This window comes from Trachymyrmex cornetzi, unplaced genomic scaffold (assembly GCF_001594075.2).
Source record: "Trachymyrmex cornetzi isolate Tcor2-1 unplaced genomic scaffold, Tcor1.1 scaffold350, whole genome shotgun sequence".
NCBI lineage: Eukaryota > Metazoa > Arthropoda > Insecta > Hymenoptera > Formicidae > Trachymyrmex > Trachymyrmex cornetzi.
The window spans coordinates 160,937-174,239 of NW_017298214.1; the positions used below are offsets into that span (position 1 = coordinate 160,937).

Genomic DNA, 13,303 nt, shown 5'->3' on the forward strand with positions numbered 1-13,303 from the left:
ATTTTCTGTGTCTTTGGGAGAAATAAGCTGGAAACACAATAGACACAAGCAATAGGCACAGGCAACAGGGAATAACGAGCCGTCCAATCAGAGCTCTGGAATATAATATCGAACTTATATCCCAAAGCTCTGATTGGACGGCTCGTTATTCCCTGTTGCCTGTGCCTATTGCCTGTGTCTATTGTTTCCAGCTATAGTCACTCTTGAAGTGATCGGGTGTGTTTTCGAACGCAACGATCGAAAATCCATCGAGAGTATCGAAGTATTTTCGAACGATTCTCGGGAGGATCGAGGCACTCAGTTGATGTTTTCGAACGCAGCCTAGCATATGTTCAGCACCGTCATGTTTGGCCCGTTCCAGTTGACCAGTACCGTCACACTCCATTTACTCCATTATGAGAATCATGAATTGTCAGGATAAGGTTAAGCAAGTATTAAGCCTGCCGCACACGATACGTTTATTCTTACTGGATTTCTAACTGGATTTACTTACTTGCTACCGTACGGGCGGCGGTACTGGCAGTGCTACTGGCCCATACTGGCCGTGGCTTCACACGGTGCGAGTTTTCGTACGGGCTGAACAACTGGAATTTGTTTGATAGAAGTGGCACGCTTAAATGTGAATGAGATAGATGAGATGGATGAAATTATTGCAACAGTGGTACATCGTCGGAAAATTGCTATTGCATTATTTTTAATTATTGAAAAATTGCGACGACAACGAAATAAATATCGCCGACGTTTATGGAGTCGACAGTGGCTGCAACGACGAGAGATCCACAATAGTGTTCTTGAATTTGATGTAAAAACGACACTTTGATCTGCTTCAATCGTATAACCTGGTATAAAGCCGGCGGCACACGATGCTTGTTTTCCTACTGGATTGCTAGCTGGATTAGAATCTTGCCACCGTATTGGATGTGATGCTGTCAGTGCCAGCATCGCAGGCAATACAGTGGCAAGATTCAGTATAACTATACAAATTGCGTCCTGATTGGCTCTCACAAAATCTAGTACAAAATCACGCAAGAAAAATAGGACCGGTTCTATTACGAAAATCCAGTACGCGAGCCAGTTGCGTAGCCCGTAAGCTACTCATTTCCCGTACGGGAGCACGTAAGACTGCCAGTATAGGAGCACGTAAGCAGTCCAGTAAGAAAAAACATATCGTGTGCGGCAGGCTTTAATGTTTTTGTGTTTTCTTGTTGAATAATGTAGCGATTAAGCAATGCAATTATAAAAATGTCACATAAAAAGTTAAACGACATATTGTATGTCTATTTTAGATATGTGTATTGTGTCCAGTTCAGCTGCAGACAGCTGTAGAAAGGAAACATGAGGTCTGTTTTCTGTGGCTGAACTAGTGTACGATTTTGGAACTTAAAGTGAGAAAGATATATCTTTGATATTTGTTTAAAACGAGAAAGAGAGTTCTAGAACAGTCTAGTGCAGGAACAGAAAACAGACCAATGATAGCTCTCCACAGCGGACACAATATGGCTGCTTTAATTAGGTAGGGGTATCACCAATCAAAAATCGCGACGCCGATGTCGCTTCTCTCATATATAGAACTCTAGTGCCAATGAACATGTTAGGAGCTGTAAATTTATTGGTTACTGCGTCGCATTTTGCTGCGAGGCAAATGCTTCCGCGTCCAGTGTGCGGGAGCTAATAGAAATTATAATTTAAATTTTAGAGGTGGCTTAAATAACACAATATCACTCAAAAGGAGCAATAGCCACAGCACAAGACGTTATTGTGAAGTCATATACTTAAAAATAACGTAACAATGATAAAATTTCGTAGACGTTTCGGTCAAAATTTGACCATCTTCAGTACAATAATTAAAGTTTTCCGCATGATTAAATTAATATAACATACAATACACTCAATTAAAACAAGACAACTAATAAGTATTAAAATATCCGCAATTAAGAAGTCGTCATATGAACACTTGATAAGGTTACAATGTTCAATAATCGGATAAATGTTTTTAAAAAAGTTGCATTAAACCAGTCGTCAAATAAAAATATCTTGATTAAATTACAATTGTTCAATCACCCGATATTTATTCCTTCATACTTGAAAAATTTTTTTAATTATAAATTATAAGTCAATGGAATTGCCAAAATTACAGTCGTCAATTTTATATTTTTTATTCTTTCATAATGTGATCTTTTTTTTGAAAATTGAAGCTTTTGAGACACCGTGAGAACAACGTAATTGCCAGATTCTAAATAATTTTTATAACCAATAATTAACAGAAGAATTTGATACCAATTTTTCATTAAAACGAAAGGCGTTATTAGATCAAAAAACTATCTTACCACGTATTCTGCACACGGTTTCTCCAATATAATTATTTAAGACTTATTGTAAAATTTATAACCATTTGAGAATCTAATGCGAGAACCATTCTTGACAATGTGTGACAACATATGACACACAACACACTCACAAACGACAGAATTTATAAACAATTTAAGGAAATTGGAAAGGGAAGAAAGGAAGAGGAGATTGTTCTTAGAGAGTAGAAGGGCAATTATCGGTAATTGGAAGGTAAATTTCAGGAAACTTTTCCGTATCACTTTGTTTGTTAAGTCCACTATCTTGTTTTTTTATGTGTATCATTTCGGAAACCATTCTTTTATAATATGAGTATTCAAAATCTAGGATGGTAATACCTTCCCAATCCATCTTATGATTATAATTTTGTCTGTGCTGAGAAATGACCGATAAGGAACTAGAACATTTCTTTATATCATTCTTATGCTCTTTTAGACGTGTGTTTAATTTTCTTTTTGTCTGGCTCACATATGATTGATTACAATCCAGACAATTTATTTTATATACCACATTATAATGATTTTCTTTTTCAATTTTGTCTTTACCAGTTTTTATGAATTTGTTCATTGGTTTATATGCAATGTTTAACCCAAATTTTTTTGAGATGGATTGAAATTTTTCTGAGATATTATTTAAATAAGGAATGGTGAAGTATTTTTTAATTTCGATGGAATCCGAATTAACAACATTATGATGTTCTTTGTTATTATCAAAATTATTTTATTATTAATAATTTTATTTGACGACTGGTTTAATGCAACTTTTTAAAAAACATTATCCGATTATTGAACATTGTAACCTTATCAAATGTTCATATGACGACTTCTTAATTGCGGATATTTTAATACTTATTAATTGTCTTGTTTTAATTGAGTGTATTGTATGTTATATTAATTTAATCATGCGAAAAACTTTAATTATTGTACTGAAGATGGTCAAATTTTGACCGAAACGTCTACGAAATTTTATTATTGTTACGTTATTTTTAAATATATGACTTTACAAAACAACGTCTTGTGCTGTGGCTATTGCTCCTTTTGATTGATATTGAAAAATTATAATGTTCGTTAAAACATTTTTTACCGCGCGACAAGATTTTTCACAAACTTTATAATCAACTCTCATAACTTTTTGGAATATATGGATTTAAAAAATTCGTTGAATATATGGTAAAGAAAAAATTAAATTTTTTAAAATATAAAATGTTTTTGCATGAGCCATAGAAATTCACATACACACATGTTGCTTTTAAAAATGCTATATTAATCTAAAATTATAAAAGAGCAGTCAGGAGACGCCATATCAAATGTTTAATATAGCCAAGTGTAAGGGCCTGCGCACAATAGAGGAACAAGAATTAGATATTAAGATTTCAACCTATCAGAAACCGCGTATTCCGATGTAATCAGTTTCTGATAGGTTGAAATCTTAATATCTAATTCCTGTTCCTCTATTGTGCTCAGGCCCTTAAACTACAACACACAGTCACATATATTAAATACAGAAAATTTTTTTAAAGATATGTTTAAGAAACAGTACGTTTGATATGACGTCTTCCGACTGCTTTTTTATAATTTTAGATTAATATAGCATAAATAGAAAAGTATTTATTTACACTTTTATCTTTTATTGCATGCGCACGCTCTCTCCCAATCAGCAAAAAAATGTTTCAAAAATATTTTTTAAACGTTTTTTTTCATTGCAAAAAACGTTTTAAAAACATTTAAAAAATGTTTAATTAATGGGATAGATCCTTTTTTATTCATTAAAAAAATGTTCTTTTTACATTTAAAAACCATTTTAAAAACATTTTTTTAACATTTAAAATCCGTTTATTTTACATTTAAAAAATGTTTATTTTATATTAAAAAAAACGTATTTTTTTAAATATAAAACACTTCATAACATGATTCTTTGACATTAAGTTTTTTTTTTCGTGACATTGGTAATTACCAATTGGTATAGCGCTATGTCACCAAAAAACATGTGTTTAATGTAAAAAAATCTTATTAAGAAATTATTCATATAATATTAAAAATTCATATTGTGAAGTAATGTTATGAAGTATATTATGAATTATCTCAAAATGTAAACTTGTGCTTTGCGGATCACAAGATCGAAGATACGTACATTCCGCTGTATTTTATATTAAAGTTGTTTAAGGGGATGCTGGAGTGACGGTCGAAGTTGGTCGAAGTTAATCAAGGTCGATAATATAGATTTTCTGAAACTTACACCTGTACGCTTACGCCCTCTGAGCGCCCTACAGCACGTTAGCCTTGAAGCCAAACGCATTTCCTCATATGACTTTAACTTATGTATATTGCCATAGGCATTGCCTATGGCAATGTACATAAGTTAAAATCATACGCCAATGCTTGTGCGTTAAGGCTATCGCACATGAAATGCATAACAGAGCATACGCGTAACATAAGACTGCTGGACCAATGAGCATCTAGCATAATGTCGCCATATTGATTTACATAAGATGCTCATTGGTTTAGCGGCCTTATGTTATGCTTATGCTCTGTTATGCATTTCATGTGCGATAGCCCTTACTTACGTCTACAACTTAAAGGCCGCAGCACACACTCTTGCATAACGCATAATGCATAGTGCATAAAGGAATCAACCAATCATTATTCTTCTTTTCGATGGAATGGGAGAAAAGGAAAGATTCTGATTAGTTGATTCGCTTATGCACAATGCGTTATGCGTTATGCAAAAGTGCGTGCTGCCGTAAAGCGTTTTAGACTGCCGTAAAGCGTTACGGCAATCCTTGTGCTCATACCCTATCGCGGGTGGCACCCAGTTGGACACGGCTCAATTGGATACGAGCCACTCACAGCGCTTGAGACTATAAAGCTCCTAAGCACCGGTCGCTGTGATTGGTGGTGTCCAATCGAGCCGTGGTCAATCGGGATCACCCCCCCGCCCCTATCGCATAGCTCCTATTCATTTTAACGAGTCTGTTCGAGTATTTGACGCGACAAACTTGAATACACCCAGTACTAAAAATCTGTAATATATATAATATGAAGTATAGATTTTTTAAATACTGACAGTATTTCATCGAAACATGGCTGTAATACACTTGTTCTTATGTCCAATGCCTTTTTAGGTTAGGATATCTGTCAATACATAAGGTGCTTTCAAGCAAGAGACAGATGACACAGTGTAAGGCCGATATTTCATTTGTGCGTTTTTGTCGTACGACAAGCTTTTCCTGCGTGTTGATTGGCTATAGGATAGAGAGATCCGAGGCCCTCTCTGTCTTGCACACCTTTGTCGTACGACAAAAACGCACAAATGAAATATCGTCCTAATACAGTGATATCCTAGTTGTTTGCTAATGTACGAAGATGACATGATCACTGTCACACTGTGTCGCTTTCTGAAAAGCAACAACAATGTGTTAATAAATACATGTATACATGATAAAAAGACAAGGGTATGCTCATGCGCATGACCAATCAGATTTTTGTCCTTGCTTACGTCACAACGAGTGGCTTACGCCACTGTTCAGCAATTTCAGATTGTTTTGGAAAGGTAAAATATTTAATTTTACTTCCCTCAGTTTTTTTTGTTTTTTTCATATAATTGCCGCATCCTTTCACTATGCAGGTCATCGTGAAAATATTTTTAACATTAACTTCTACCGATGACAACGTGCACTACGCCATGGACGCCATGATAAATTACGACCGATAACCACCGATTGCACCCGAATCAGAACCGACCAATCAACGCGTACCCGAATATGACGTAGGCAAGGACATGCGCAAGCTGAACGAGTTTTAGACAATTGATGAGCATACCCTTGTATTTTTATCATGCATGTATACATTGCACGTGTATTTATAGCTGCTCCATCTGTTCTTGTTATTTCTAATAAAAAGAAATAAAAGTTATAATAAAATATTTAGATACTACTCTGATATGTGTGTAATATACAATATACACTAAAAATATTGTAAATCTATAATATACATAAATTCAGATTTTCAGTATCGATAGTGTATATCAATACACGGCCGTAGTAGCACTTTTTTCTAAATTCAATGCCATTTTAGGTCAGTATAACAGGATAATAACATGTACAATCAATACATAGATGTATTACATATGGGAGGGCTCCGATTGCACACATCGCATATTGCACACATGTATCGCTGATTGGCCAATTTAAAAATAAAATAATCTCATTGGCAAAACAGTGAAAAATTACTAGGCACCAGTTGATATGAGTGGTGTGTACAATCAGAACTGTAGGCAAACGGGATCCTCCCAATAGACAGTTCTTACTGATACATGTGTACTTATATATACAATATTAGGATATTGTATGTATGTACGTACATATTATAATGAGTGACTATATACACATTACAGATAAAAATTATTTACACATAGGTATTCGTGCAGATATTCTCCATGTCTGTTTATACGCAGCCAATATTTGAACTTTATATGTATTACAATGGGTACATTGGTCTATAATTTTAGATCTAACGGAATATATCAATCAGATGCAAGAGCTCACTGAGCGCTCAGTGAGCGGTCATGCTTCTGGATGCACCTAATGTGTGCGCATGTATACACATTAATTAAGTATTCAGTTTAATTCTAACATATAACTGTATAACTGTATAACTATATAACTGTAAGAAGATATATTAGTGAATATGTACAATTACATTTTATGTGTATTATAATGTATAAATACATACACAAAATGTTGCGAACTCGTGAAGTTCAAACGTTGGCGCGCGATCATGTCAATAAGTAGCAGCCATGGCGCTGATCGGCCGCTGGCATGCGGCACTTCTAGTGCGCTGAAGTGGATGCAGAGCGGCGCTGCGGTTCCGAGCGCCCGGTCTTTTGTGTGCATGAATGTGCGGTTTTGTTGCTGTCTCGCGCTACTTCTCGGAAGCATTACTGCTTTTGGTCGGATTCATTTGTCCGTGCTATTGGTAGCAGCTTGCTATTTCCACCAAGGAGACGTCCTTGACTACGGAATGTTGCTAGTCCGCTAATCGAGAAGGGCCATATTCATCCGTGGATCAACGGCTGAGGTCGTCTGGCACAGATTGTAGTCAACGATCCACGGACGCTCGCTCAGCATGCGCAGGAAGCCTTTGTTGCGACCCTGCTCATGATACGGAATAGAGTATGTATCGATCGGAAGCCGGCATTGCGGCATATACTTACCTCTGACGACGTGTTGTATAAAAGTTATTTTAAGAACGGAACGTTGCGTTATTTGAAGGTCGCTTGCAGCGAACATAGTCGCTTTGAGCGAACATAGTCGCTCTGAGCGAACATAGTCGCTCTGAGCGAACATTGTCGCTCTGAGCGAACATTGTCGCTCTGAGCGAACATTGATTGAAGGGTTTCACATCGCTGTATCAACGAGTCATCGAGGACGTCGCGGGACGTTACAGTTAGATTGGCAACGATCGATTGGATGGACAATAAAGCGATGATTGCCCCCATCAAACCATGGAATTAGTCAAGGCTCAGCAAATCACCAGGATCCAACGAAGACACTTGTTCAGCCAAAGAATACGTCTACACATTTCCTTCCCCCCACTCACGTAATAACCTCATCGTTTAACGAGGTATTTAAGGGAAAGTTATATTATAGCCAAACGACCTAGACTCTTTAGTCATCCAAAGTTCCTCAACGGATGATCGTACCGTTAGCTTAGTTCCTGTTCCGCAATGTATTATCATCGTTAATCAATTATCTTATTTTAATGCTAACCTAATACTCAATCAACCAGCCTCGGTTAGCTTTCCTTATAACCTCTAACTTTAAGTTTAATTATTCATGCTCATTAGTAATAAGATTTATTTAAGGTTTTAACTAAGTAAGGTGGTATCCAATAGTTGTAAGTAATGGTGATTCCTCGATTCACATCGATAAGTTCCCAGTATATCCACTGATGTGATATCTCTCGAACGTTTAATTCACAAACGAAATATTCATCACTGGGGGATTGAGTTATTATACTCAAGTTTTGTGATTTAATGTCAGTACAGGGGTGAGTTTCTGTGTCTTAAACTAACATAATTTATACTTGATACTGGGATTTCACATCTTATTAATATAATCACGATGCTTTCGGGGTGAATCGATGGTTTTATTGGGAGCAAGAGTCGATGCGTCACGATCTCTCTGCGTACAATTATAATTCAGGGTTAATGTTATTCGAAAGTAATCATACCGTTGTTCGACGATCAGCAATAGCGACCGACTTCATATTAAATACAAGTGTAGCAATTACTTATATGAAACAAAGTGTGAGTCTCATTCCGCTCCGATTGACACATTTTAATCAAACGAATGCTATCGAACATTTGGTCCTTCGAGCCGGATATATAGAGATATCTATACAAGCCGTTGCGGGATGAGACTAGCACATGTGGAGGTTCGCTTAGAGCAGCAGGTCGCACTGAACAACTTGATTGCTAGTTCTTACGAAGACTTAACTAAGGTAGGATTAACTAACTTGAATTCTCAAAGAATTCAGGCACGACTTGCTGCTCTTAAAGATGATTGGGAGAAGTTCTCCATAGTTCACGAGGCAATTAGAATAGCCTTGAAAGAGTTAAGTGTTGAGGATAGATTGTACATACGGAGTCATTCTTATTTCTTGGATAACTTGTTTGTCACTACCCGGGAACTTTACTTAGAGTCTACGGAGCGTATCAGTTTATTATTCGATTCTGACCATGGAGCCTTGACCGGATCTTCTTCGGGTCGCCTGGATTTCCCTGTTCAGACAGGTACTTCATATTGTCATCACACTAAGTTACCTCGCATAGAGATTCCGAAATTTAATGGCAACCCTGAAGAGTGGCTCTCTTTTAAAGATTTATTTACATCTCTTGTGATAGCTAATCGTTCTTTGTCTGCGGTAGAAAAACTCCAGTATTTGAAAACTAGTTTGGTCGGCAATGCTGCTCAATTGTTAAGGAATATGTCAATTACGGGGGATAACTTCCAACGAGCGTGGGAGGCATTAATTGCCTTTTATGAAAATACCAGAATGTTGGTGAATTCGACTTTGAACTCTTTGCTTAACTTAAAACGTATGTCCAAGGAATCAGCTCAGGAGATGGAGCTCTTGTACACTAACATCATGCAAATATACAGAGCTTTGGAAAATCTACAACGACCAGTAGGACAATGGGATGACTTCCTTGTCTTTATTGCCGTTCAACGCTTGGATTCTGAATCGGTCAAAGCATGGGAGCAGCATTTGGGTTCCGCCAAGGAGCCACCTACGTGGAATCAATTCACCGAGTTTCTATTATCCAGACTTCGGTCACTGCAAGCTTTCGAGAAGACTCGGCATGGAAAATTCTCGACTTATCCGCATAAGATTTCTGTCAAGACGCATTATCAAGGGATCAACAAGGCCGATACGTGGTAGGGTTGCCGTTCAAGCGTTCCACAAAGCAATTAGGAGATTCGAAGGCGAAAGCCATTCGTATTGTACATCAGTTGAATAGGAGGTTCGCCTCGGATCCAGCTTACGCAAGATTGTACTCAGATTTTGTAGCTGAATACGCAATACTGCGACATATGACACCGATACCAGATTCTCAGTCAGAATCAACTTCTGGATATTATCTACCTCATCATGGAGTAGTAAAGGACAGTAGTATCACGACTAAGCTAAGGGTAGTGTTTAATGGATCCAGCAAGACTACGACGGGAATATCACTGAACGACTTACTTCATGTTGGACCCAAAATGCAAACTGACTTGTTCAAGGTCTTGATTTGGTTTAGACAATTTCGATATGTATTTTCAGCTGACGTTGAGAAGATGTTCCGTCAGATAAAGATCCATCCAGAAGACTGGAAATATCAGCAAATTTTATGGATAGACCACGAGGGTCGCTCATTAACCTATCAACTTACAACCGTAACGTACGGATTGGCTTGCGCTCCCTATCAAGCTCTTCGGGTCATGTATCAACTAACTACGGATGAAGGAGAGAAATTCCCCTTAGCGGTTTCTGTATTGACACAGGGCCGGTATGTGGATGACCTCTTCGGAGGAGGAGATTCTATCGATCAGGCACAAATGATTCTTCAGCAGGTAGACCAACTCTGCATGGCGGGCGGGTTTCACTTGCAGAAATGGGTTAGTAATCACCCTGAAGTATTAAAATCCATACCGGAACAGGATAGAATTTTTAGCTCATCTGTACCAGTTGGGGAGAACTCAGTTGTTCTGTCACTTGGACTATATTGGCATTTAGATACGGATTTTCCGATTTAATTTTCACTACAAACACACGGAGATCATTTCGAAACGAATTATATTGTCTAAAATTGCAAGGTTGTTCGATCCGCTTGGTTTTCTCTCACCTGTTATTATAAAGGCGAAGATATTAATGCAAGAGGTTTGGTCAATTCAACTGGGATGGGATGACCCGGTTCCTTCTACGATAGCTTCCAAATGGACCTCGTTCGTTAGCGATCTTCAGAATTTAACTTCTGTTAGTTTTCCTAGATGGATAGGCTTGAGTTCCGATCGAACATTTGAAATACACGGATTCGCTGATGCTTCACCGCATGCATTTGCAGCAGTCGTCTATACTCGATTAACCTCTAGCAATGGCACTATCCATACGAAGTTAATTGGTTCAAAGACTAAAGTGGCTCCCTTGAAACGGTTGACCATACCGCGGTTTGAGCTCGCTGGCGCGGTTCTCCTGACCAAGCTAGTGAAACACATATTGGAGATCTTGAGTCAGAATCACATTCCCATTTATTTACGGACTGACTCGTCTGTGACGCTCACCTGGATAAGTAACCATCCTTCACGTTGGAAGGACTTCGTCCATAATAGAGTCTGCTTTATTCAGGAATCTTTGCCACAAGCACAATGGAGATTCGTAGCAGGACAGGAGAATCCTGCCGACTTGGCAACAAGAGGTTTAACAGTTAGTCAACTATTAGATAAGGAGATTTGGTGGAGCGGGCCCGTGTGGTTAACGGAACCGTCTTCTGATTGGCCAACTAATCTCATCGCTACCGAAAGCACTGAAAACCTTGAAGAAAAACCCATTAAAGTGGTTACGATTCGCGTTCAACCGTTCGAATATTGGAATCTTCTATCGAGATACTCTTCCTTAAAGAAATTACTTAGGATTACTGCCGTTTGCCGACGAGTTATTGACAGGTTTCGCAAAGCTCCTAAGTCATCTCTGACGCATCCTCTCACTACCACTGAATTAGATTCGGCGAAACAATTTTGGGTAAAAACCGTACAATCAGCGGTCTTTTCAAAAGAGCTTGAGTTGATTTCTAGCGGAAAACACTTTCAACCTTCACACCCATTTTCGCGACTTACGCCGTTCAAAGATGCTGACGGTATCTTACGGGTTGGGGGTCGCCTTCAAGAATCATCTCTAGGGATGGAAGCCAGACATCCGGCTATATCTTACCGAAGTGTTCTCCACTCACTACATTAGTCATAGCAGATACGCATAAATGAACCTTGCATGGGGGAGCTCAGATCATGTTATCCACTCTGCGTGAGGAATTTTGGATCATAGGGGGTCGTGTCCCTATCAAGAGTCATATACTTAAATGCATTCAATGCACTCGTTTCCGTCAGAAAAGGGCGCAGCAGTTGATGGGTCAGCTTCCAAAGGCACGAGTTACACAATCTCGTCCATTTCTCCATTCGGGTATTGATTATGCTGGACCACTCTCCATTAAAACCTGGAAGGGAAAAAACGCTCGAACGTATAAGGCCTATGTTGCTCTATTTGTTTGTCTTTCTACCTCCGCGATTCATCTGGAGTTGGTTACTGATTACACAGTTGATGCGTTCATAGCTGCCTATAAACGATTCACGGGGCGGAGAGGAATCTGTATGTCATTATGGAGTGACTGTGGCACTAATTTTACGGGTGCAGATATTACGTTGCAACGATTATTCTCCGAAGCTACATCCGAATCTCAGCAACTCGCTTCCTTGCTAGCAAATAACGGTACACAGTGGAATTTTAATCCACTATCAGCTCCGCATTTTGGCGGTAAATGGGAGGCAGGAGTAAAATCCTTGAAATTCCACCTTCGTCGAGTGATAGGAGACGCGTTACTGACCTATGAAGAGATGAACACTCTACTCGTTCAGATCGAGGCAATTCTCAATTCGAGACCACTAACCCCAATGAGTAATGACCCAGAAGATTTAAACGCCTTGACCCCTGATCACTTCCTCATGGGCTGCGCGCCTAATGTTGTCCCAGAACCATCTTTAGAGGATACGTGTACTCCAAGACTATCCAGATGGCAACTAATACGAAAATGGTTGATTGCTTTTGGACAAGATGGTCCAAAGAATGCTTACAGCGATATCACGCTATATCCAAGTGGAAGATTGATTCTGATTCGATCGGGATAGGTTCCATGGTGCTTGTTGTGGACGAGAGATATCCGCCTGCTAAATGGCCACTAACTAGAGTCATTGCTGTTCATCCTGGTGAGGATGGCTTAGTACGGGTAGTGACTATCAAGACTCAAGTTTCTACCTTAAAGAGACCGGTAGTCAAACTATGTCCGCTTCCCATTCAAGCTGACGTTATGTAGAACATTTCGTTAAAGGTAATTAACGAAGGCGGGCGGAATGTTGCGAACTCGTGAAGTTCAAACGTTGACGCGCAATCATGTCGATAAGTAGCAGCCATGGCGCTGATCGGGCGCTGGCGTGCGGCACTTCTAGTGCGCTGAAGTGCAGAGCGGCGCTGCGGTCCCGAGCGCCCGGTCTTTTGTGTGCATGAATGTGCGGTTTTGTTGCTGTCTCGCGCTACTTCTCGGAAGCATTACTGCTTTTGGTCGGATTCATTTGTCCGTGCTATTGGTAGCAGCTTGCTATTTCCACCAAGGAGACGTCCTTGACTACGGAATGTTGCTAGTCCGCTAA

The 13,303-nt window shown here is 38.9% G+C and overlaps 2 protein-coding genes across 2 annotated transcripts; both read left to right on the top strand.

Moving 5' to 3' along the window:
* Positions 1-10,760: 10,760 nt before the first annotated feature.
* Positions 10,761-11,843, top strand: LOC108763312 (uncharacterized). Its single transcript, XM_018510820.1, has one exon. The coding sequence runs from the start codon at positions 10,761-10,763 to the stop codon at positions 11,841-11,843; it is 1,083 nt and encodes a 360-aa protein (XP_018366322.1).
* Positions 11,844-11,890: 47 nt separating this feature from the next.
* LOC108763313 (uncharacterized) lies at positions 11,891-12,784 on the top strand. The gene has a single exon (XM_018510821.1). It carries the CDS (start codon positions 11,891-11,893, stop codon positions 12,782-12,784), a length of 894 nt encoding a protein of 297 aa, XP_018366323.1.
* The last annotated feature ends 519 nt before the right edge of the window (positions 12,785-13,303 follow it).

Bases quoted from the DNA above. Each gene is read 5' to 3' on its own strand.
- LOC108763312 (XM_018510820.1), top strand. From the start codon at position 10,761: ATGCAAGAGGTTTGGTCAATTCAACTGGGATGGGATGACCCGGTTCCT.
- LOC108763313 (XM_018510821.1), top strand. From the start codon at position 11,891: ATGTTATCCACTCTGCGTGAGGAATTTTGGATCATAGGGGGTCGTGTC.